General features: G+C 62.9%; 5 protein-coding genes across 30 annotated transcripts in view; 3 read left to right on the top strand and 2 right to left on the bottom strand.

Moving 5' to 3' along the window:
• The first annotated feature begins 3 nt into the window (after positions 1 to 3).
• SPSB3 (splA/ryanodine receptor domain and SOCS box containing 3) lies at positions 4 to 5,556 on the top strand. Of its 6 annotated transcripts, none has more exons than XM_079120989.1 (7): positions 12 to 328; positions 1,236 to 1,373; positions 3,754 to 3,895; positions 3,995 to 4,182; positions 4,257 to 4,359; positions 4,435 to 4,560; positions 4,796 to 5,556. In XM_079120989.1, exons 1-7 carry the CDS (start codon positions 242 to 244, stop codon positions 5,122 to 5,124), a joined length of 1,113 nt encoding a protein of 370 aa, XP_078977115.1. In that variant the 5' UTR covers positions 12 to 241; the 3' UTR covers positions 5,125 to 5,556. The 6 variants fall into 6 exon arrangements, with proteins under 6 accessions (XP_078977110.1, XP_078977115.1, XP_078977112.1 ...); XM_079120986.1 differs by having other exon boundaries at positions 15 to 328; positions 3,754 to 3,931; XM_079120987.1 differs by lacking the exon at positions 12 to 328 and adding an exon at positions 876 to 1,090 and having other exon boundaries at positions 3,754 to 3,931.
• A 371-nt stretch (positions 5,557 to 5,927) lies between these two features.
• On the bottom strand, positions 5,928 to 8,206 carry EME2 (essential meiotic structure-specific endonuclease subunit 2; the record flags this gene model as incomplete). Its single annotated transcript, XM_079120531.1, is given in 9 exon segments — positions 5,928 to 6,098; positions 6,180 to 6,274; positions 6,277 to 6,368; positions 6,490 to 6,605; positions 6,727 to 6,784; positions 6,942 to 7,033; positions 7,302 to 7,463; positions 7,789 to 7,919; positions 8,002 to 8,206. Coding segments are annotated over 9 exon segments (1,122 nt in total).
• On the top strand, positions 8,071 to 9,196 carry MRPS34 (mitochondrial ribosomal protein S34; the record flags this gene model as incomplete). The annotated part of the gene is made up of 3 exons (XM_079120991.1): positions 8,071 to 8,651; positions 8,785 to 8,827; positions 8,904 to 9,196. Exons 1-3 carry the CDS (start codon positions 8,205 to 8,207, stop codon positions 9,194 to 9,196), a joined length of 783 nt encoding a protein of 260 aa, XP_078977117.1. The 5' UTR covers positions 8,071 to 8,204.
• A 25-nt stretch (positions 9,197 to 9,221) lies between these two features.
• On the top strand, positions 9,222 to 10,514 carry NME3 (NME/NM23 nucleoside diphosphate kinase 3). 2 transcript variants are annotated; one of them, XM_079120981.1, is made up of 5 exons: positions 9,222 to 9,619; positions 9,693 to 9,823; positions 9,919 to 10,020; positions 10,092 to 10,196; positions 10,288 to 10,514. In XM_079120981.1, the coding sequence occupies exons 1-5, from the start codon at positions 9,574 to 9,576 to the stop codon at positions 10,399 to 10,401; spliced, it is 498 nt and encodes a 165-aa protein (XP_078977107.1). In that variant the 5' UTR covers positions 9,222 to 9,573; the 3' UTR covers positions 10,402 to 10,514. The 2 variants fall into 2 exon arrangements, with proteins under 2 accessions (XP_078977107.1, XP_078977106.1); XM_079120980.1 differs by having other exon boundaries at positions 10,092 to 10,204.
• Positions 10,515 to 10,551: 37 nt separating this feature from the next.
• The window catches only part of MAPK8IP3 (mitogen-activated protein kinase 8 interacting protein 3), a 41,061-nt gene continuing 29,609 nt past the window's right edge, over positions 10,552 to 22,003 (bottom strand). For 10 of the 20 annotated variants that reach the window (XM_079120975.1, XM_079120960.1, XM_079120973.1 and 7 more), the window contains 22 exons: positions 21,227 to 21,284; positions 20,589 to 20,741; positions 19,848 to 19,929; positions 18,291 to 18,421; positions 18,018 to 18,074; positions 17,762 to 17,932; positions 17,057 to 17,183; positions 16,666 to 16,761; positions 16,402 to 16,560; positions 15,729 to 15,894; positions 14,654 to 14,836; positions 14,388 to 14,577; positions 14,144 to 14,263; positions 13,993 to 14,073; positions 13,842 to 13,909; positions 13,569 to 13,717; positions 13,113 to 13,284; positions 12,923 to 13,036; positions 12,743 to 12,781; positions 12,452 to 12,631; positions 12,205 to 12,354; positions 10,552 to 12,132 (listed from right to left, as the gene is read on the bottom strand). In XM_079120975.1, the coding sequence (XP_078977101.1) occupies positions 12,011 to 12,132; positions 12,205 to 12,354; positions 12,452 to 12,631; positions 12,743 to 12,781; positions 12,923 to 13,036; positions 13,113 to 13,284; positions 13,569 to 13,717; positions 13,842 to 13,909; positions 13,993 to 14,073; positions 14,144 to 14,263; positions 14,388 to 14,577; positions 14,654 to 14,836; positions 15,729 to 15,894; positions 16,402 to 16,560; positions 16,666 to 16,761; positions 17,057 to 17,183; positions 17,762 to 17,932; positions 18,018 to 18,074; positions 18,291 to 18,421; positions 19,848 to 19,929; positions 20,589 to 20,741; positions 21,227 to 21,284 (2,768 nt within the window). In that variant the 3' untranslated portion in view covers positions 10,552 to 12,010. The remainder of the gene's footprint in view (positions 12,133 to 12,204; positions 12,355 to 12,451; positions 12,632 to 12,742; positions 12,782 to 12,922; positions 13,037 to 13,112; positions 13,285 to 13,568; positions 13,718 to 13,841; positions 13,910 to 13,992; positions 14,074 to 14,143; positions 14,264 to 14,387; positions 14,578 to 14,653; positions 14,837 to 15,728; positions 15,895 to 16,401; positions 16,561 to 16,665; positions 16,762 to 17,056; positions 17,184 to 17,761; positions 17,933 to 18,017; positions 18,075 to 18,290; positions 18,422 to 19,847; positions 19,930 to 20,588; positions 20,742 to 21,226; positions 21,285 to 22,003) is intronic. The other 10 variants (XM_079120964.1, XM_079120977.1, XM_079120978.1 and 7 more) reach the window with 2 other exon arrangements.

Below are 22,003 nucleotides of genomic sequence, written 5' to 3'. Positions count from 1 at the left end.
TCCGAGGAGCTTCGGTCTGTGCCCTCAAGTTCCGGTTCAGATGACGTAACGGAGTTGGACCTACTTCCGTGTCCGCGTCCAATGGGAGTGAGGATCTCGGGTCTGACAGCTCAAGCTGCGACCAATGGGAAGATCGGATCAGGATTGACGGGCCCTGCAACCTCTTGGCAACAGCCGTGACCCAAGAGACCCGCCCTCGCGCGAAGTCCCGGATTGGAGCGGTCGCCTCGCCGCCGGGCCAATGCAGCGCGGGGGCGGGGATTGTTTACGTCCGGGTCTGGGCAGAAAGTGGGTCACAGCCTGGGAAGCGCGGCGGCCGCGGGGGCAGGTGAGCAGCGCCCGACCGGGCGGCCCCGGACGGCAGCGTGTTGACCTCGCGGGCGGTCGGGCTCGCAGCCTTTTGTCCCCTGGGGCGGCGCGCGGGAGGCCGGGCTGGGGCCGCGGGCGGTCCCTGCCTGCAGCAGCGCCCAGGCCGCGGGACGCGGGCCTGACTGCCCTCCGCCCGATCTGGGCGCCTGGACCATTCATTCATCGCGCGGCCCTGCTGCGCGCTCTCGAGCGGCGCACCCCGAGGGGCCGGGCGAGGTGGGGCAGTCCAGGCGGCGGCCTCGGGCTGAAAGTGGGGCTGGGGCCATGGGGGTTCGGACAAAGAGCAGATTGCCGGCCACTGGAGCGAGGCCGCCAAGCGGAACTCGCCCTCACGGAGGCTTGCCTTTCACCCCGAGAACAATGGCAGGCCCCGATCAGACTCGAAATGCTATCGAAAAAGAACACGGCTGTGGCGTGTGGAGCGCGAGGAGCCGAGCCGCGGAGCTGTGTGGTCCCCCGCGCGAGTGGGGCCTCCTCCGGTCGGCAGGGAGTGTCAGGTGGATGCCGGCCGTGGTGCGGGCATGAGCAACCGCGGTCGGGACTTCATTGGTCAAGCTGGACCGAGTGGAGGAGGAGCGAGCTGGTGTGAGGTGCCCGAGGCCTCTGTGCCTACATGGAACTCGGGAGATGACTGAGAAGCGCCATCGGAATCATGGGTGTCTGGGTGGCATTTCACACCAGCTGCCTTGGTCTCATCAAGGTGCTCAGACTCTGGAGCCAGGTACAGGCTCGTGAGCCCCTGCCTCGGCTGGGTCGGTGCCCAGCCGACAGGCAGTGGCGAAGTTCCAGTGGCAGAGTACAGGGTTGGGGATTGTGGACTCGCCCTGGTGTGCTTGGCTCCCTGGTCAGAACTGTTTTTCTTTCAGGTCCTCTCCAGCATGGCCAGGCGCCCCCGGAGTAGCAGGGCGTGGCATTTTGTCTTGAGCGCAGCCCGCCGGGACACGGATACCAGGGCTGTGGCCCTGGCAGGCACAACTATCCGGGGCTATGACTCTGATGGTCAGGTAGGTACCTGTGGCAAGGTGGGAATGACTGCTCCAAGGATGGGGAGTCACACAAAAAAGATGTTCCCAGGCCAGAGTACTGGCCATGTTTCTTGGGGAAGTACTGTACTCAGTAAGGCTCTTTGACCAGGTAAAGCATACGCAGCCTGGGGTGACAGGACCTTAGAACAGATTCTTTGTCCTGTCCTCTCCTTTGACAAATGCAATGTACGGAAGGGCTGGCTGCTGGTCTCTGGTCAGTTGTGCAGCAGAAGTTCTCTGCTGCCTGCCTGGCCAGATTCCAGAGGTAACTGCTGTTGACCTGGCATGCATCCTTTTAGATGTTTCTTTTGTAGCACAAATGTGTTGTGTTCACATATACACGTCTAAAAAAGAAACCGTGGTTCTCAAACTTCACACCCTTCTCCTAAGCTCAGGGAGGCCCAGCAAAGCCAGGGCAGGTAGAAGGTCCTCACTGCTGTTGACAGCAGCCTGTCATCTCTGCCACGGCCAGGTCTGGGGGCCAGGCTGTGTGGCTGTTACGCCTGGTGAGGTGCAGTGTGGCAGGGTGGAGGCTGTGGGGGAGAGGCCTCTCCGCTGACTTCCTGAACTCACATTGACATCGGGAGTGTCTGCGCTGTGCTGCCCTGCAATTGTAGTTCTGGCTCAACCAGGTGACCCAGGCAGCGGTGGGCTCCTCCCGGAGCCCTGTGGAATCAGCAGGCCTTGGGGGAGGACTGGAGCCGTGGGTCTACTGGCCTGGCTAGCACTGTCCTGTGCCCTTCCCAGGGCCTCCAAGCTTGAGAGGCCCGCTTGCATTCCTGCCATGCCTGCAGCTCCCTTTGACCACGTGGCCTGCAGTCATCTGTCTGCCTGGGCCCCTGCCTTTCAGGCTCGTTGCTGTGGGACTGGGCATTGTGACACATGCATACTGCTTGTCCTCTGTCACCTACTGGGCCCATGGCACGTGTGTAGGCAGGTGGTGGTGCACCTCAGCAAGCCGAACAACACTGCCCCTCCTCCCTTGGTGCTCTCCTCAAGGCTGGTAGCAGGATTAGGTCTGCTTCCTCCCTGAGGAGGATTAGTGTGTCCTGGCCCTGGCTCCTCAGTGGGCCTCCCTGGCTGTGGGGACTCCCCCTCTAGGTCACTGGGCTACAGTTCTCTGGCCTGTTGTCTGGGGCAGGAACCTTCTCCAGGTAGGACAGTTTTTCTGAAAGCGGCTTCTTATAGGCCTGTTTACCTTTGGCCAGCTGAGCTTCCCGCTGTGGTTCCTTGTGGCTTCTCCTGGGAGGCAGATGTCATACTACACAGCACCCAGGGTGTGAACAGAGGGCACTGGCCAGTCTTCCCCCTGGGTGTACCTGATGCAGGTGACAGTGAAGGGCCACTAGCTTAGGCTACTGTGTGGCCACTGTCCTAGACCCAGGTTTACAGGAATAGGACCTGGGGAGCAGGCCCCTCCCTGAGGAGCTCTTGGTCTGGCAGGAGTGGATAGGGAAGCAGACAGGGAACATGAGAAGTGGTGAGAAGCAACCTGGAAAGGGTTCCTGGGGAAGTGCCTGCTTCATACGGGAGCAGTGAGCATGCAGCACCTGGGTACCAGTGTGACTACACATGGCTGGGGGGTGGTGGAGCTTGTGGGTTTGGGTGGGGGCTGGTCTTAATTCACAGGGCAGCAGGAGCCCAGTGTGGCCAGAGTAGCTTAGAGTAGAGGGTTCCTTGGGCTGCCGTGCAGGTGTGTAGCAGGAAGGCCACAGCACAGCCTGTAAGAGCTGGCCACGCAGACTGGCAGAGGCTGTCTGCACCCTCCTGGTCTCGGCAGGTGCTTGGAGGGCTTGTGTGTGGCATCAAGGAGCACCTTGGTTCAGAGACCCTCCCTGGCTGATGTCCCAGGGCCTGTGGGTGAGCTGCCTGCCACTTGATGAGTTCAGCCTTGATAACTAACCAGTGACCAACATGAGGTCCCTGGACCTCAGGACTGGGGCCCCTTGGAGGTGGCGCTGGGCCCTGACTGAGGCTTCCTACAGCATAAGCTTGAAGCAACAGCACAAGTCCACTGGGCCTCACTGAAGGCTTCCCCCAAGCATTGGTGACAAGAGGACCCCGGTCCAGGTCGTGACCAAATCCCATCTGAGAAGCCCAGCTGTTATCAGGGAGACCCAAGTGGTCTCCCATCAGATCTTGCTGGGGCCAGGTCTGCAGCTCATCTGAGACCCAGAAGCTGCCTGGAGAAGGCCAGAGGGTGGTGCCAAGTGTCATCTTGGGTATTGGCGCTGAGGTCTCTGCCCAGCACCTGGGATGGCAGAAACCCCCACCTGGGTGGGTCAGGGTGGCTCAGCCTATGGTGGACTGGTAGGGCCAGGCCAGCAGCCAGGTGGGAACAGGCTGCCTTTCTCTCCAGCACAGTGACTCTGATTCTGACCCTGAGTCCTCATCCCTGCCACCGTCCATCCCCAGTGCTGTGCCCGTGACGGGGGAGTCCTTCTGTGACTGTGAGGGCCAGAGCGAGGCCACCTTCTGCAGCAGCCCGCACACGACACATGGTGGCAAGGACTGCCGCTGCGGGGAGGAAGATGAGTGTGAGCGCCCGTGTGGGGGGGGCCCCCGGGAGGTGCAGGGGTGAGCTGGCACTATCTTAACAGGCTTCGACTGGGTCTGGGACGACCTGAACAAGTCCTCAGCTGCCCTGCTGAGCTGCGACAACCGCAAGGTCAGCTTCCACATGGAGTACAGCTGTGGCACTGCAGCCATCCGGGGCACCAAGGAGCTGGGGGACGGCCAGCACTTCTGGGAGATCAAGATGACCTCACCTGTTTATGGCACCGACATGGTAAGTGGTCACTGGTCTGGGGCTGTGCCATAGGCTCCTGCCCCAGGCACACTCTTCCCAGCCCACTTTGGCAGATGGTGGGCATTGGGACGTCCGACGTGGACCTGGACAAGTACCACCACACGTTCTGCAGCCTGCTTGGCAGGGATGAGGACAGCTGGGGCCTCTCCTACACGGGTGTGTGTGGTGTGGCCCGGGGGGTGGGGCGGACAGCGCCGGGCTCCTGGGCTCATCCTCACCTGGTGCCCCTAGGGCTCCTCCACCACAAGGGCGACAAGACCAGCTTCTCGTCGCGCTTCGGCCAGGGCTCCATCATTGGTGTGCACCTGGATGCCTGGCATGGGACGCTGACCTTCTTTAAGAACAGGAAGTGCATAGGTGAGGGTCCCTCAGCTGACCCTGAACAGCAGGTGTCTGCAGGGCACAGCTGCCAGAGCTGTCTTGGCAGAGCCAGGCTGCCCTGGGCCTGAGGTCCCCAGTCCCCAGGGGGTGGGACAGGAGAGGCTGAAGCTGCAGGACCTGGTCCCCTGGCCACCCTGGTGGATGTACACCAGGCCTGGTGCAGCACCTTCTAGGCCCTCCACAGGCCCAGGCTCAGTGTGCCTCCCTTCAGGAGTGGCTGCCACCCGGCTGAGGAACAGGAGGTTCTACCCGATGGTGTGCTCCACGGCAGCCAGAAGCAGCATGAAGGTGATCCGTGCCTGCGCCAGCGCCACCTCCCTGCAGTACCTGTGCTGCTCCCGCCTGCGCCAGTTGCGCCCTGATTCAGGGGACACCCTCGAGGGCCTGCCCCTGCCACCTGGCCTCAAGCAGGTGCTACGTGACAAGTTGGGCTGGGTCCTGAGCATGAACTGCAGCCATCGCAAGGCCCCGGTGTCCCCACCCAATCCCCACAGCCCAGAGGCCAGGCCCTGCCAAAGGAAGCGCTGCCGACGGACCTGATTTTTCTAACAAAAACTGCTTCCTCAGACTGGGAAGGCCACTCTGTCCCTTCCTTCCAGCCACCGTGCATGGCAGCAGGAGGGAAGAGCTGGACCAAGGTCTGAGTGGGGCTGCCCTATCTCTTCTAAAGCCAGAGCCACTGGCCACTGAGAGTCCATTTTGCTGCACTGGGTGGGCCTCAAATGAGCAGCCACACCAGCCCTCCAGCTGTCCCAGGAATGGTGGCCAACCACTGCTGGGCCAGCCTGTGGTGGCGGGTGTCTGCTGCCTGGGGAGACAGGGCCTGGTGGAGTGGCACTTGCTGTGCCTGGGTCCTGGCTCTTGTAGCTCGCTCTGCATGTTGTCTGCTGCCACTCCTGTCACAGAGACCCCAACGACTGTGACAAATGTGGATTTATGTCTTACAGCCCTGAGATTAAAGAGTCCACCAGTCCTGGGCTGCTCGGTATCTGTGCCTTCCTCCCCCAGGGAGCCACCCCCACCCTCTGGGCACTGCCCAGCAGTCCTCCTGACTGCACAGCAGGGCAGTCTTGCCAGGCTGTCCTGTGGTCAGAGCATTCAGGACAGAGAGAACACAAACCCCCATCCTCCCCAGGCTTCTGTCTGCCTCCCTGCTCCTCTGCTGATCCCAGAGCATCTGTCCTCCCCCTGCTTCCCCAAGCTCAAGTCTAAGTGGCCCAGGATGGAGTCCACCCCAGGCTGAGTGAGGGTGGGTGCCCCCTACCCCTCCCAGAAGGTCTGGTCAGTCTTCCTGTGGGCTGGTGCTATGGTGCTGGTCGGCAGGAGAGGAGGCCTGCGAGTGGTCAGGAGCCCAGGTCCAGCAGCAGGTCAGGGTTGGTGGTGGTCAAGAAGAGGCAGATGCGACGGGAGAGGTCAGGCCCCACCCTGCGGGGCTGTCTGCCTTTGCTGGCCTCCACAGGGAGGTCAGCTAGGAGACCCAGACGCTCCTCTTCTGTGCTGCAGGCCAGAAGTGCCTAGGCCAAGCACAGGTGTGAGCAGGGTGGGCCTTGAGGCCTGGGTCTCCCACCTGAGGGGAAGGGTACCTGGGGACTTGCCTGCTGCAGAAGGCGGGGGGAGGGGAAGGCAGTGACAATGGCATCTGCCACAGCAGAGCTGACCTGGTTAAACTGCCTCATCTGTCTCCACCAAACCCCCGCAGCCCAGAACCATCTCTGGCCACCAGCTGGCCTGCAGCCCAGCGCCCTGCTGTGCAGAAGGAAAAGGCCTGGGAGTCCCAGCACTGCCTGAAACAGGGAGGGGCAGAGGGGCCTTCAGAGCTACAAAGTCTTCCAGCCCTGCTGTGCCCACGGAGCACCCTGCTACTGGCGATCCTGTCCCCCTCCGGCCCTCGGCAGGGGCACGCACTTAGAGGGGAGCTGGGCCAGAGCTTTGGTGTAGGCACACACGTGCTGACTCAGCTCCTGCCAGGAGGCCACCAGCAGCACATCCAGGTCTGCGTAGAGCTGGAGGAGCACCAGGGCCTGGAGAAGAGTGATCATGGTGTGGCTTACCTTGATCATGCCGGGAGGCATGCCTGGCCCAGCTAGAGAGCAGTCACATGCTGCGGCCAAGGTCCACCCACCCAGCCTAAACAGCCCTCACCTCCTCCACCTCTGGATTCTGCAGCTGCTGCATCCCCTGGGCACTGGGCTGGCAAGACCTGGGCAGAAGAGACCACTTCTAGTTCCCCATACCTCTAGCTGAATTCTGCCTCCGCCAGGGCCCCCAGGGCAGTGGAATCGGCTCTGCCAGAGGCATCCCTACCTCTCCTCACCCACCCCAGCCAGCCCTGGTAAGGGCCTTGGGATGAATGGTACCATAGGTGGGCATCCAGCCCGATGACAGCCAGGTGGGGGTGGGTAGGGCTCTCAGGAGAGATCCAGGGCACTGAACAGGGCAGGCCTGCTGTCTGAAGGCAACGTGGTACACCTGTTCGTAGGAGGGCTGTGGCTGCAGGGCCTTGCAGACCACCAGCCCACAGCCAGTGGCAAAGAGCATGAAAGCCAGAGATACTCCTTCTGCCCAGCCAACTGTCTCCAGAAAACCAGCTGCACTGCCTCCTAAGGCCAGGGAGGTCGAGCACCTGTGGTCCACCTCTGTACCCCAGCCTGGCATTTGCATGGACTCAGGCTCTCCAAATCCCACCACTGTCTCATTTGTGCCTCTCTCCCCTAAACCTTGGCTGGCAGAATGGCACTCCTGGCTGGGAAACGTGGTCCCACAGGATGAGGGAAGACCACCTGGTTCAGCTGAGCAGTGCCCTGCAGAAACTCCTCAGGCTCCAGCAGCAGCAGCAGCAGTAGTTCCTGCTCCTCTGCAGCCCACACCTCAGGAGGCACCTGTGGGGAAATGGGGGGCACTGCTGCCCACACTTGGCCTGTCTCTGGGCCTCTGCCTGGCTGCCAAGTCAACACTGGGAACCCCAGTTCTGCAGCAGAAGCCATGCTCAGCTCCGCCAGGGCTTTCCCCAGAAGCCTAAGCCCAGCCTCCCAGAGGCTGGAGCAGAATGTTATGGGGCAGCAGCTGGTTCTGCTCCATGTTGGCAGAGTGGCAACGCAGGCTTAGTCACCCCTCTGCGAGGTGCTACCTCTCCAGATGCTGCACCAGTGGAACCTGGGCCCAGGACCCAGGGCACGGGAGCGGCGGGCAGAACCGGCCACTCACGCTGCGGGGGTCGTGCCTCACTCGGCTCCACCGTAGGCTGCATGCCGGGCGCTGCGGCTCGATGTGGCATTCACAGCCCAGGGTGCCCAGAGCCTCCATCAGAACGTCGGCACCGGTGTCCTCCAGCACGGCTGCGCCCGCGGGGGACAGCTCGGTCAGCTCTCCTTGCCCGCGGGCCGGCGGTCATCCGCCCGCCCGCCCGCGAGCCCGGACCTAGGTCCATGCGCAGCACCAGGTGCCGCAGGGCCTGCTCGGGCCGCCACGCCGCCGACCTGCGCTGCCCCGCCGGGCCCCGAACCCCTGCTCCGGCCTCAGCAGCGCTGCGGTCCTCCGAGTCAGAGTCCGAGACCTCCCAGGTCGGGGGCCGCTGAAGGCCTCGGCGCGAGCGCGCGGCCCTCCGGGGCCCCGCCTCCGCCATGGCCCGACCTCCTCTCCGCTTCCGCCCGCGTCCGGACGCCTTTGGGTGGGACGCCGGTCGCTTCCGGCGCAGGCCGGCTCTGACTGCGCGGGCTTCCGGCGGGGCGGGGGTCGCGGCCACGACGATGGCGCGGAAGAAGGTGCGGCCGCGGCTGATCGCCGAGCTGGCCCGCCGCGTGCGCGCCCTGCGCGAGCAGCGGGAGCGGCCGCGCGACTCGCAGCTCTACGCCCTGGACTACGAGACCCTGACCCGGCCGCACTCGGGCCGCCGGCTGCCGGCGCGCGCCTGGGCCGACGCGCGCCGCGAGAGCCGCCTCCTGCAGCTGCTCGCCCGCCTCCCGCTCTTCGGCCTGGGCCGCCTGGTGACGCGCAAGTCCTGGCTGTGGCAGCACGACGAGCCTTGCTACTGGCGCCTCACGCGCGTGCGGCCGGACTACACCGCGCAGGTGCGCGCGGCCCGCCGGCTGCTGGAAGGCGCTGGCCTCGCCCAGCTCCCCAGATCCGAGGGGCAGGGGCTCCCGCCTCCCCAGCGCCGGGCGAGCAGCTCCCCGAGCTGACCCGCTCTTTCTTGCTTCGCAGAACCTGGACCACGGGAAGGCCTGGGGCGTCCTGACCTTCAAAGGTAAGGGTACCGGCGGGCAGGAGCGCGTGGCCGTCTGTCCAGCCGGCGCGAAGTCAGCCTCGCACTCCTCCCGCAGGGAAGACGGAGGCGGAGGCCCGGGAGATCGAGCACGTCATGTACCACGACTGGCGGCTGGTGCCCAAGCACGAGGAGGCGGCTTTCGCCGCCTTCACGCCTGGGATGGAGGACAGGCCGCGCCCCGTGCCCTACCCACCTCTGCTCCGGGCCATGATCCTGGCTCAGCGACGGAAAAGCGGGGACACCAGCGCGGAGGAGCCGCTGCTGAACCTGGAGAGGACTCGCGCGGATCCTTGGGACTACCCCGCACAACAGGAGGCCAAGGGGCGGGCCAGGGGAACCGCAGTCTAGCTGGAGTGCTGCGCGGCGGCGTCGTGGGGCGCGGCCGCCTAGGCGACGTGCCCCGCGGCCTTGCAGTTGGTGGGGAGAAGTGGGGCAGCAGAGGCTGAGTCGGGCCCAGCGGCGGGCTGCTGAGCGGAAGCGGGGAGCAGCGTGCGGGCCTCTTCCAAGCGGCCTCTTCCGCGTAGCCGTGACTGGGAATAAACGCGCTTAGTGGCCTGGGTTGTGGTTTCTGTGCGCGCGGGGCCGCGGCCGTGTGGTGGGGCGCTGCGGAGCAGGGGCCGGGGCCCGGGGCCGCGGCGGCCGCCTCGGGCGTGAGCGGGGGGGTGGCCCTGCGTGCGGCGCGCCCCTTTGGGCGCAGGCCCCGCCCCGCCGGGCCAGCCGCCGCCATGATCTGCCTGGTGCTGACCATCTTCGCCAACCTCTTCCCGGCGGGTAAGCGCGGGGGCGGCGCGGGGCCGGGCGGGGCGCGGGCTGCCGGGCTGACCTGACGTCCAGGTCCCCGCAGCCTGCAGCGGGGTGCACGAGCGCACCTTCCTGGCCGTGAAGCCTGACGGCGTGCAGCGGCGGCTGGTGGGCGAGATCGTGCGGCGTTTCGAAAGGAAGGGCTTCAAGCTGGTGGCGCTGAAGCTGGTGCAGGTGCGGGCGGCCGGAGCTGGGCGCGTGCAGGGCGGGTGGTGCGGGGGCCGAGACGAGGGCGCGGGACGCAGCGCGGGCGGCCGTCCTTCCCGCAGGCCTCCGAGGAGCTGCTGCGCGAGCACTACGCGGAGCTGCGCGGGCGCCCCTTCTACGGCCGCCTGGTCAAGTACATGAGCTCGGGGCCCGTGGTGGCCATGGTGAGTTCCGGAGGGCGGCGGGCGGGTACAGACCGGGAGCCTGCGCGCACTGACGCTCGCCCCACGCCCAGGTGTGGCAAGGTCTGGATGTCGTGCGCGCCTCGCGGGCGCTCATCGGCACCACGGACCCTGTGAACGCCCCGCCCGGCACCATCCGTGGGGACTTCTGCGTGGAGGTCGGCAAGTAAGGCCCGCCTGCGCGCGCCCTCCCCACGGGCCCTGCCGCTCGCGCCCGGCCCGGCCCACCCACGCCCCTGTCCCGTGCAGGAACGTGATCCACGGCAGCGACTCGGTGGAGAGCGCCCGCCGCGAGATCGCACTCTGGTTCCAGTCGGACGAGCTCCTGTGTTGGGAGGACAGCGCGGGGCACTGGCTGTATGAGTAGCTGCCCCCCCCCAGGATGCCCCCTCGGACTCGGATGGGGCTGGTGTGCAGGACAGCTGGCACTCAGCTGGCCCCCGTTTCTTTTCATAATAAACTGGAGGAAAACCGTGTGAGCACTGGCTCGGTCCCAGGGACACAGCAGTAGGTGTTAAACGTTTATTACATACAGAGCAGATACGTGGGTTCGCTTAGGGCCAAAGCCTGAGGAGAAGCACACCAGGCCCTTCCTCTACTTGCACCCACCCGGTTAACCCCAGTCATTTCACACTCCAGTGGGGACAGACAAGGGACATACATCACAGTGGAGAGGTGGCAGGGTGGTGGGGGGAAGCCTGCAGCTCCCTGTGGCTGCAGCTTGTGGTGGCCAGCTGGGGTCATGGGACAGCTCCCCAAGATCTGTGCTTCTCTGGTGGGAGGAAGTGGGCAGCAAGGACCAGGCTGCCCTGGTCAATACCTCTGGGGGCAGGAGTAAGGCCTGGCCCAGGAAGGTGGGGGAGTAGACCAGCAAGGGCAGCACCTGCCCCCATGCACTACTCTAGAGCTCTGCTGCAGGGGCATGGCCCTTCTGGCCTCTGCCTGGCATCCTCTTGTCAGTTCTCTCCGAGGGAGCAGGCCACAGCGGGCAACCCTAGGCACTTGGTACGTGTCTGAGAGCTGGGCTTGGAGCCCTGTGCAGGAGGCAGGTCCCAGGAGCACACCACCCCCATCACCCTGAGGCTGAGCCTGCATCCTAGGACTCACCCTAGCAGAGGCCAGAACCTCCACTTCTTCCTGAGGCCTGGACCTGCCCTAGCAGCCTGAGAAATCCCACCCTCAGGGATCCTGGGAGGGGCAGGACTGCAGGGTCCTGCTCCTCAAAGGTGAGTCTTATGTCCAGGAAGAGCCTGGGGTCCACCAGTCACTGGGGCTGAACGACCTTGGGCTCCGGGGGTGAGGGAACCTGGTTTGTCTTCTGAAGGTACTGCCTCAGGGACCGGCCCCAGGTTTCTCTGCCAGATCCCTGGGGAGGCTGCAGTAGGGACTGAGGGGACACTAGTCAGGGAAGGGGTAAGCCCTGAATAGGGCTTGCCTGGGGCCAGGGACCTAGCAGCCTGAGCACACCCCCCACCCCCAGGCTTAGGATAGGCACCAGGCCTGGCTCCCCCAGGGATATGGACCCCACCCCCATGGGCAGCATGCAAAGCAAGTAAACTGGGTGGGAAGACAGGGCAAGTGTGCAGCCCCTGCACCTGCTCCAGGGGTGCCAGGAGTGAGGAGTCCACAGTGGAGCCAAGGCCAGCTGCAGGGGCTGCCCACAACCACCTTGGTTCTGCCTTGCCCCAGCCGAGGTGCCCCTGGGACTTGAGGATGCTGTGTAGGGAGTACTGAGCAGGAGCTGCAGGGCCTTCCTACAGAGCCTCCCCTCCTCCCACTCCCGCCTCCCATGGCCACATCCCCCACACCTCAGGGATGTGCTCCCTGCCAGCGGGGCCTGGGCCTCAGGTGAAAGCTGCAGGTTGAGAGGTTAGAAAGGGGTGACGGGCACCTGGCTGCCCTGGGGGCAGGCGGGGGGCAGGCTGGCGGGGTCCTATGTACACATTGGCATCAGGCAGGTGGGGCGGTGTCCTCACTCGGGGGTGTAGGACACCTGCCACACGATGATGTGGCTGCGCTCCGCCTTGGACAGCACGGGCTTCACCTGGCTCCCGTCTCCTGCTCCTTCCTCCGTCTCATCGTCCTCTCCGTCTCCTGGAGGGTTGGCAGCAGTGAGGGGTCCTGCCTGCCAGCACCGTGGCCCCGCCCCAGCCAGTGCCCACTCACCGATGCGGAAGTCGATGTAGCCCTCGCCCCCGCTCAGCACCAGTGCGTTCTTCAGCTTCTGGCCCTCCACGTCGGCAGTAGGCACTGCAGGCCCAGGGCCCTCGGAAGGGCTGTCGAGCACGCTGCCATTGAGGGTGGCCAGCACGTTCCCTGTCGGGGGCAGAGGGAACTCAGGACAGCTGCCTCTGTGAGGGGCCGCATGGGTACCCACAGGCCTGTCCAGGGAGGACAGGGAGTGGCCCCTCACCTGGCACTGAGACGAAGAATTTGACAGCATCGCGGTGCCCGTGGAAGCAGAGCTGGGCCTGCGCCATGGAGCAGTAGGGGATGAAGCTGCTGGCAGACTTGTCACTGCTGTCGTCCCCGTACACGTGGATGATGCCCCCTGGGCGAGCACCCTCCCCAGAAGTGGGGGATGTCTTGTTGGCTGGGGACAGAGGGCCAGAGGGGGCCGAATCACCTCATTTCCAGCAGGCTCAAGAGGGCTGGCGAGCAGCCACCGTGGGCTGTCTGGGGCAGGTGGGTGCTGCAGGCTTACCTCGGAGCCCCAGGAGCTGGCCTCGGTGCAGGACCACAGCTGGGGAGGAAAGGCAGGGGGTTGAGCCTCCTGGCTGCACCCTCCCAGACAAGGCCGTGTGGAGCCCACCCGCCTGGGAATGTTGGGGAGCCAGCGCAGTCAGTACTGCTGCAGGGGTGCCTGGGGTGGGGCGTCACTCACTCTCAGTCAGGGGGATGGAGATGACAACTCCGTTGCCAGTGCCCACCCAGAGGCGGTTGCCCGCAATGAGGAGGGCTGTGATGCGCACAAAGGAGAAGCCCAGCTTGCCGGTGCCTGGGGTGGGGACAGGAGAGGGGTCAGTGAAGCCCAGCTCTGCCTACATGCCACCCACCTGGTACAAGATGCTCACCTAGCATCTTGCTGACGTAGGGCTCGATGTCCACGTCCTGCAGGTGCTGGTGCGTGTGGGCATGGTAGAGCCGCAGGGTAGAGTCCAAGCGGATGGATACCCACACACCATCCCCTATCCACGCCAGCTGCCGCACCTGGCTTTCCCTCCGTGGGTGGGCATCAAATGACCTCTGCAGGGCCACAGCAGCCCGTCAGCAGGGGCTGGAGGCAGGAGAGGATGGGAAGGGAGCCTGCCCTGCCAGAGCCCTGGGGCTCCCCACGTCTGCAGGCCACGCGCCTCCCAGTCAGGACCCGGAGGAGGCCAAGGCGGGGCATGGGAGCTGAGGGCAGACAGCACCCAGGACTTGAGCAGAGGAATGACTCTGCTTTACTCTCCTGTGGCTTCCCAGGAGGAAGGGATGCTGGCTCACGGTTCAGGCCCTCCCTGCGGGGCCCAGCTGCTGGCAGCACTTGCCTCGATCTGCATCGTCTTGGGCTGGATCACGTGCACCTTGTTCTTGTAGCCGCACCAGACGCGGTCGTACACAACAGCCATGCAGCGTATGGAGTGGTGTGGGTGGCCCAGGTCCATCAGGTGGTAGTTGCTCAGGTCCCACTGGCCATCTGGAGAGCCCCAGAGACAGGCTCAGGCCTGGCTGGGGCGGGGGACCCACTGCCTGGCTAAAGGTGTCCCCAGGAACCCAGGGAGCCCTCTGGGCCAGTCTCAGGGAGGGCCTCCAGGACTTACCTTCGCCACGGTGGAAGATGGCCAGCGTCCCATCTGCCAGAGCCACCAGCACACGGCCTTTGACATGCCTAGAATGCGGAGATGGTGAGTCGGGCTCAGGACAGCCAGACTACTCCAGGTCCCTCCCAGCAGTCAGCTTGGGGTCACGTACACCAGGCTCAGCACAGAGTCCTTCAGCTTGATGGAGTGCAGGCACTTCTTCCAGTTGGCCACAGCTGAGTGCACGTACAGCCTGCAGGAGGAGGTTGTGGTGGGCCAGGGCTTCCTAAGGGGCCCGCCCACCCCGGCCCCAGGTCACTCACCAGCCATTCTGGGCCCCCAGCCACATGGTAGGCGCGGCACTGCTGCTCACTGCTGAGGAGTCCCCACTGGGCTCCGGCTGGGGCTGTACACTGCTGCCATCCAGCTCTGGCCCATCCTCACTATGGGAATGACAATGGCTCAGGGTAGGTGCAGAAGCCTGCGCCTGTGCCTGCGCCCTGCCCTGAGACCTGCCCTCCCTGCCAGTGTCCCTCCACTCTTGTCTTGCATGACTTGAGAGCCCACCTGCCAGGTTGGGTGCTGGAAGGTGGGACGGGGGCCGGGTCGGTGAAGACATGCTCTGTGAGGGGCCCAGGCCGCAGGGCAGCTGCCTCTGGCTCGCTGGGCCCAGGGTCTGGCACCTCTGTGGCTTCTGTGGCCTCCTCCGTAGACTGGGATGGGTTGACCTTCCCGCTGGCAGTGGCAGCCACCTCCCCTGCGGATGGGGTGTGCTCAGCTGGGCAGAGACGGAGGAACAAGGGACCGAGAGAAGAAAGCCACCCAAGACTCACCCTGCCCCTTGTCCAGCACTGGGGTGTCCCCTCGGGAAGAGCAGTTGCTACGTGGCACATTGCAGCGGGTGGCACAGCCCACCAGGGTGATGCCAGCCAGCACGCCATCGGTGCCTGAGTCCTCAGGGTTCACGTCACTGTCCAGGAACATCTCCCCTGGTGGGTAGTCACTGTCGCTGGCCGCTGGGGGAAAGCGCGGCAGCCCGTCAGCCCACACTGGGGGCCAGCTGCGGGGGCCAGGCTTCCTCATTCCCAGCTGGAGGTGGCTTGGCTCATAGCCAGCCCAGCACCTGCCCCCTGGGGACATCCACCCAGAGGCCTGGGACTCCAGCAAGCTTGCTGTTAGGTGAGCCCCTAGGCCAAGGGGAACTGACTAGTGAGGCTCTCTGGTCCTTGCGTCAGATGGCCTCTATTCATGGGACAACCCTGAAGAACTCTAAGGAGCTGAGGGCCATCTCAGCAAACAGACCCCAGGTGCCACACCAGAGGCAGGCAAGGCCCTCCACCCACTCCTCCCGACGTGGGGCCTGGGCTCAGGAAGTCAGAAGCTGCTGCTGAGGAGCTGAAGCCAAGCCCCTTGCCCACACCTCTATTCTAGAACCCTTGGTGACCCTGGGATCTGGACCCAACCAGAGGTTTACATTCAGCACAAAAATGTTTCCTTAATGTCTATGAGTGATGTTTCCTTTCAGCCCATGCTGGGGTCCAGGGTCACTGTTTTTGGTGTGGTGCTAGAGATAGAAACGGGACCTCATGTACAGTAGGCAAGAGCTCTACCACTGAGTGGCATCCATGGAACGTCCCCACTGGCCACTTCTAGTCAGCTGGGCATGTTCCTGGCCCTCCTACCAGTCAGCATAGCACTGAGCAGAACATGGCCACCAGTGAGGTCTTCCTGCACCTCTGCTCCAAGGTCTCACTTGGCTTGGGCTGGCCACAGCCCGCTTCTTGTCCCAGTTACCAAGCCTCCTAGTTGCTCCTTGGTAGAAAGGAGGCACCAGCTCCCCTGAGCACCAGCTTCACAGGGCAGTGCCCACTCATGGGTAGGGCTGGTGGAGCAGGGGCCAGGGCTCACCAGGGATGCTGGAGATACATAGGACGTGGGCGTTGCAGACTGTGAACTGGTCCACGACAGTGCCTGGCTGGTTGGCATCAATGATCACCACCTTGCTGGTGGTCAAGGTGCTGGTGAGGATCCACACCCGGCTGGACGTGGCGTCCGTCTCAAGGGCCTCCTTTGCCTGTTTCAGGGCACAGGGGATCAAGGCTGGTGCCTTAGCTTGGAGCCACCCCAAAGGAAGAACAGGGCCAGGGAGCTTCCCAGGATCTAGTGGGATGTAGCCTGGACCAGGGCTTCAGAGCACATGGCTGTTCTTCCCTGCTGCCGAGATGAGAACTCAGAACCATGTCTACAGGATTCATTTCAAGATGTAGACATGAACTCCAGGAGGTTAAATTCCTGGCCCCAAGTCAGGCTGGGGTATGAAACCCCACCCCAGGCCCCAACTGTGGAGCATTCTGCCCTCCCTCAACGTCCAGCCCCTTCCTGCCTGGCCCTCTGCATGACAGAGAACCTACTGTCCTGAGTGGTGCTGTCTGCCCAGCACTAAGAAGTAGTGGCAGGCCACCACAGCCACCTCCTACACTGCTCCTGGCTCAGGCCAGGACTGCCCCTTGGAGGGAGAAGTGTGGTTTGGGTCCTCAGGGGGCCTGCCCCCATTCTCCCCACTCTTGGCCATCTCCCTGACCTTCTTCCGCTCAGGAGATGTGTGGTTGCTCTTGGGCTCGCCTTCCACTTCCCGGTCACAGGTCAGAGGGTCGCGGCCTGGCGCGGGTTTGACTCCATTCCCAGAGTCCTCCTCATATGGCTTCCACCCACTCAGGTTCACACCCGCGGCACACCACAGCTGTAAGACAGAGCGGTGGGATCCAGGTGTACTCACTCCTGCTGGCCTCCTGAGGGCTGCCCACCTCCCAAGCCTGCCTGCCCCACTGGGGCTCTCCAGGCACACCTTCATGGTGGGGTCCTTTTCCACCAGAGGGCGGCAGTACACGGGGACAGGCACGTTCTTCATGCGGGTGTCCTCTTGGCCCCCGCTGGGGCTCAGCTGCGACATAGCAGAAGGCAAGTCGGCATGTGGGTGGAGGCAGGTGCAGGCCCATCCTTCAGGAAGGTTGGCCCTCCGCAGGGAGCAGTGGGAGCAGAAAGACCCGCCCACAGCCAGGAGGCAGGTGTTGGGGTGGGCTGGATCAGCCCCGCCCAGCTGGCGGTGCCTCAGGCCCTGCTCTCAGGCTGCGCTGGGCCCTGCCCCATGCTCCACAGCCCGTCCAATCAGCCCAGGCTGGTCCAGCCAGCCTGTGCTGCTCCGAGCTCACACCCGTGCACCGGCCCTGCCCTCGCACCTGTTTGTACTTGGCGGGGAGGCTCCACCCACAGGCTTGCAGCCGCCCATCATCATTGCGCACATGCTCGCGCACTTGGCGGTACTGCTCACGCTTCTGCTCCCGCCGGGCAGAAGATGTGCACTCGCTGGTTGGGAGAAACTACAGGTTACATCTCTGTCCAAGATGAGTGGCCCATGGCCGACCCTGCAGGGAGTGCACCAAGCTGGGCAGCCTGCCTGGGCCTGCGCTTGCCTTCTCCCAGCCACTGGGTGTGACCTGGTCCACCCAGCACCTGCCCCAGTCCTGAAGCCTGTTGAGCACCAAGGCTCGGCTGGCAGAGACCTACAGCTCAGGCTGGGGTGCAGGCCTGGCCAGCAGCTCTCTGGGAGATCAAGCCTGAGATGGCTCCTTGCCGCAGCAAGATGCTCAAGAGCCTGGGCACAGTGCAGAGTCAAGGGCTATGCAGACCCCAGGGCCACTGTGGAGCCCAGCATAGGCAGCAGGGACGAAGAAGAGGACCATTGGGACAGAATGGACAGCTGGAACAGAATGCTGGAGGTGACCAGCAATGCTCACTGGGGGCGGGGGGCCAGGCACACAGCATGTGCACCTGGAGGTCATGAGCCCCAACACCCTGGCCAGGCCTGCCCTCCAAGCTGTGGGTCACACTGTCGCCCTCCCCTCTGTAGGCCAGAGGGGCAGTGACACCTGAAGGACACTTACTCATCAGGAAAGAACTCCAGGGGCCGGCTGCCTGCTGAGATCTGGCACATGGCATGGCTGCGGCGCTGGCTAAAGCCAGCGGTGGTGGGCGACTTATAGTGGATGTTCACTGAAGGGTAGGAGCGCTTGGCTGGAGGCGGGCTGGAGGAGGAGCTGAAGAGGCGGCTGAAGCTGCAGGTGGAGATGGTGGTGAGTAGCAGTGGCCCTTGGGGAGCCCAGCCACCCTGCCCCTGGGTATCCTGCCCACCCTGCTTACAACTGCCAAATGGTTGACTTCTTCTTCTCCTGGACAGACGGGTGCTCTCGGGAAGCTCTGCAGGGAGGACACACAGAGGAGCTTGCTGGCTCTCTTGCCTGCCTCGCCTGGACACTGCAGGCTGCCACAGGAAGGACCAGGAGCCCTTCCCACCTCAGAGGAAGGAGGTGCCGCAGAGGACGGCCTCCTCCCTGACACGTGGGGCCACCCCACCACCCCTTGCTCAGCAACGGCAGCTTGAGTTGGAGACACCTAGGGAGCAGGGCTGGGCACCTGATCATCTCGGTCCACCGCACAGCCTCCTGCAGCTCCATCAGCCGCTCCTTGTACTGGTTGCGCTCCATGAGCACACGGGCCATCTCCACCCGTGTGAAGCGGCGGCGCTGGGCCATGGGGATCTTGTCCTGCAGAGGGGACAGGTACCATGGTTCAGAATGGGGCGCAGGCAGGGCCTGTGCCAGCACCCTGCGCCTGCTGCTGGGGTGCCTGCCACCTGGGTGGGGGACATGGCCTCCAGGTGTGGGCAGACCAAAGTGTGGACATTCTGCAGATCCTCAGGCAAGTGACAGTAGGAGAATGTGGGCAGGAGGCGGGGTGGTGAGTCCATCTGTCCCCAGCAGGCACCTTTTCCAGGGAGAGCATCACACAATATTCTTTTTTGTTAAATTTTTTTGTTTTCAGTTGTGGATGGACCTTTATTTTACTTATTTATAGGTGATGCTGAGAATCAAACCTAGTGCCTCACACATGCTAGGCGAGTGCTCTATCACTGAGCCACTTCTTCTCAGTGAGGTCCCCCATCACGCGATATCTTGAGGGTACAACACAGGTGACTTTTCCTACAAGTCTCTGAACCCTTGGGACAGTTCCTCATGCCTCAGGTAAAGCGCAGTGGGTACTGGTCCAAGGTGAAATGCAAAGGAAAACGCAGGGAGGTGCAGCCAGCAGGACGCTTGGTTGTTTTGGTAATACTGCTGATGGAACCCAGGGTGCTCTACCACTCAGCTGCACCTCCAGCTGTTTTCTATTTTGAGACAGGGCCTCACAAAGTTGCTTAGGGCCTTGCTAAGTTGCCAGGTTGGACTTAAAACTTTTCATTGTCTTGCCCTAGCCTCCTGAATCTCTGGGATCACAGGCATGGCCATTGTGCCTGAGCAAGATGCTTCATGTTTGGTGCCCCAGATGGGGTCCACCATTCTGCTCCCCACAGCTGGGCCTCAGCGGATGGTGGTGGGAGGCCCAGCAGAGCTACAGGGAGAGAGGTCCATGGGCTGGTGGCCCCTGAAGGGCTCTCTACATACAGACCTTGGCCTATCCAACCTCAGGCCTGGGACGTGGGAAGGCCTGGACTGACTACAGGTTTCCACTAGGTGACAGGGGCTGAGGCCTGCTACACAGCATCACCTCCTCCCCACCATGCCCCTATGCACGGAGCTAAGGAGTGGCAAGCCCGTGGGGCTGGTGTGATTCCAGGGCCCAGCTGCTCTCCTGAAGAAGGTGGTCATGTTGTCCAGGCCTGTCATGGGGCAGGCACAGGACTCTGAGCTGGGGGTCTACTACTGCTCTGGCTATGGGCTGGGAGGGGCTGGGAGGGGCTGGGAAGGCCCAGCAGGTGGCTTGTACTGCTTCTGCCGCCTTATTTGGTGACAGGGAAACACTCCTGTGACTGCAGAATGACCCGCTAAGATGGGGCTGGTGATGGTGGGTAATGAGGCACTGGGCTCAGAGGTCACGTGGGAGGATGAGGAGGGTCCAGAGCCAGTACAGCAAGTCTCAGGGAGCCCACCCGAGCCCACCCACCCAAGCCCGCAGGTTAATAGTGGAATATACCAATTCTGTACAGAGATAGCTGCTTACATCCTCCACCTCTTCTCTGGGCTCACGGCGGGCAGTAACAGCCTCTGACTTCACTCTGCAAGATCGGGAGCAAGTGGACAAGGTGAGGTCCCCCTAGAGCCTTGGGAAGGCCCAGGTTAAGGATCACCCCAAAGGCACCCCAATGGTGCCCTGGGCTTGGCTTGGCAGGGTCCCATACCCCTGCCTCACAAATGCCCTGAGGCCCACAATTCTTGTAGCTCTGGCCAAGAAAGAGGTGAACAAAGGCTGAGCGGGACAAGTCCAAGGGCACTCCTAGGCAGGGCTGGTCAGGCAGGTCCACAGCAGACCTGATTCCTATGAGCTCTCCTCACACCACCCCTTCCATCACAGAGGGGCTGGTGCCAGGGTGCAGGACACCAAGGGGCTGCATGTTCAGACCTTGGATGAGGGGGTAGAGGGGGTTATGGAATACCCATATCAATCCTCCCAAATGAAGAAATGAGGCTGGAACTACCATCTAAAAAAGGGACACAAGAGACAGGACCCCACACCTGGTCAGGGCACAGTGGGCTTGAGGGGAGACACAGGGTTCAAAGGTGAGCAGTGGACACCCCACAGTAGCTGGGCCTGGAGCTGGAGCTGCAGTGGAGGGAGGAAGGGCTCTGGGGATGCTGCAGGTGGATAGCATACTTGGGAAGATAGAGGATACCCACGATGGGAGCCAGAGTCTCATGGGCCCTCCCTCAGCCTCACCTCTTCAGTTCCTCTTCCAGCTCCTTGATGCGGCTCTCCAGCTTGGCTTTGGCCTGCTTGGCAGCTTCCAGCTCCCCCTTCAGTACCTCCTGCTCTCCTGACAGCTGGTCAACCTTGGCAATGAGGTCATTCTTCACCACATTCAAAGCATTTCTGTAAAAATCAGAAAGAATGTGCATTAGAAGGTCCATCCTAGTCAAGAATGTGGCTGAGGGAAACTTGGGAGGCTGAGGCAGGAGGATCCCAAGTTCAAGGCCAGCCTCAGCAACTTAGCAAGACCCTGTCTCAAAATAAATAAATAAATAAATAAATAAATAAATAAATAAATAAATAAATAAAAAAGGGCTGGGGATGTGGCTCAGTGGCTCAAGCCCCTGGTTCCATCCGTAGTATCAAAAAAAAAAAAAAAAAAAAAAAAAGAATCAAAATGTGGCTGAGGGTGGGCAACTACTCATCTGACCTGGGTGCTACACTGTATGGTCACCCTGGCCAAAGTTTTCTGAAGCAACTGCCCAGGAGCTCTGCTGAGTCCTTCTCTCTCCAGGTGATGCCTATGATCACACCCAGCCTCACGGGTCAGGTCCTCCCAGGTGGCGCCTGGCCTGGGCCGCCCAGTTGTGGCACGGAAGGCCTCTTACTTGGTCTCTAGAAGCTGTGAGTTCTCCAGCAGCAGGTTCCCCACTTCTTTGCCCATTCCTGAAATGCAAGAGGTAGAGGGTTTCCCTGAGTCCTATGAGGACAGACCCTGATGCTGCCACACCTGCCTTGGGGTGACAGACTTTCCCAGGGGCTCTGTCTTGAAGGCGGGTGGGAGACAGGACTCCATAGGGAGACACACTGGTCCTGGAAAGGCTCCCAATGCCTGTGAGCCTGCAAACCCAGGGCAGGGTCCCCATCTAGGGGTCTCGGCAGGGGGGTTTTCATAGCTGCTCCCCCAAGGGGAAGCTGAGGTGCTATAAGCAGCTGGACTGGCCTCTGTGGATGTTTCCCACCTGCCCAGAACCATCCCTCCCCAGCTCTTTGGTACTGAGGCCCAACACCAAGCAGAAGCCTTACAGAGCCACCCCCTGGTGAGAGGATGCTGACGCTGCAGCAGAAGGGAACAGAGACAACAGCAGGACTCAAAGGAAACCCCTGTGAAGGAGAGGGTCATGGCCATTGCAGCTGCAGGCCCCCCGGGGGCTGCGTGCCCATGCTGTGGGGTCAGCAGAAGGCAAAGGGGAGTAGACATGAGGAAGACAGGGCTCCCCAGTGTCTCCTGCAGAGGAATGGGCCCCACCCCTATCAGGCTCCAAGTGGACCCCATAGGCCTAGCTCCCTACAGGCATGTTCAGAAATCCCCAGACTGCCAAATGGAACCCTATGGGACCGTGTTGAAGCTGAGGCCTGGGCCCCAGGTCCTCCTGATGCTCTCT

This window comes from Sciurus vulgaris, assembly GCF_902686455.1.
Source record: "Sciurus vulgaris genome assembly, chromosome: 18".
Taxonomy (NCBI): domain Eukaryota; kingdom Metazoa; phylum Chordata; class Mammalia; order Rodentia; family Sciuridae; genus Sciurus; species Sciurus vulgaris.
Note: the sequence above shows the minus strand (reverse complement) of the source record. Positions and strands in the feature narration are given on the sequence as shown.

What these genes read in the sequence shown, in the direction of transcription:
- SPSB3 (XM_079120984.1), top strand. Translation starts at nt 242, where the DNA reads ATGCAGCGCGGGGGCGGGGATTGTTTACGTCCGGGTCTGGGCAGAAAG. An exon ending in GCTATGACTCTGATGGTCAG is followed by an intron (nt 1,374 to 3,753) that starts GTAGGTACCTGT and finishes CTTTCTCTCCAG; the next exon opens with CACAGTGACTCTGATTCTGA. An exon ending in CTGCGGGGAGGAAGATGAGT is followed by an intron (nt 3,932 to 3,994) that starts GTGAGCGCCCGT and finishes CTATCTTAACAG; the next exon opens with GCTTCGACTGGGTCTGGGAC.
- NME3 (XM_079120980.1), top strand. Translation starts at nt 9,574, where the DNA reads ATGATCTGCCTGGTGCTGACCATCTTCGCCAACCTCTTCCCGGCGG. An exon ending in TGGCGCTGAAGCTGGTGCAG is followed by an intron (nt 9,824 to 9,918) that starts GTGCGGGCGGCC and finishes TCCTTCCCGCAG; the next exon opens with GCCTCCGAGGAGCTGCTGCG. An exon ending in CGGGGCCCGTGGTGGCCATG is followed by an intron (nt 10,021 to 10,091) that starts GTGAGTTCCGGA and finishes CCCCACGCCCAG; the next exon opens with GTGTGGCAAGGTCTGGATGT.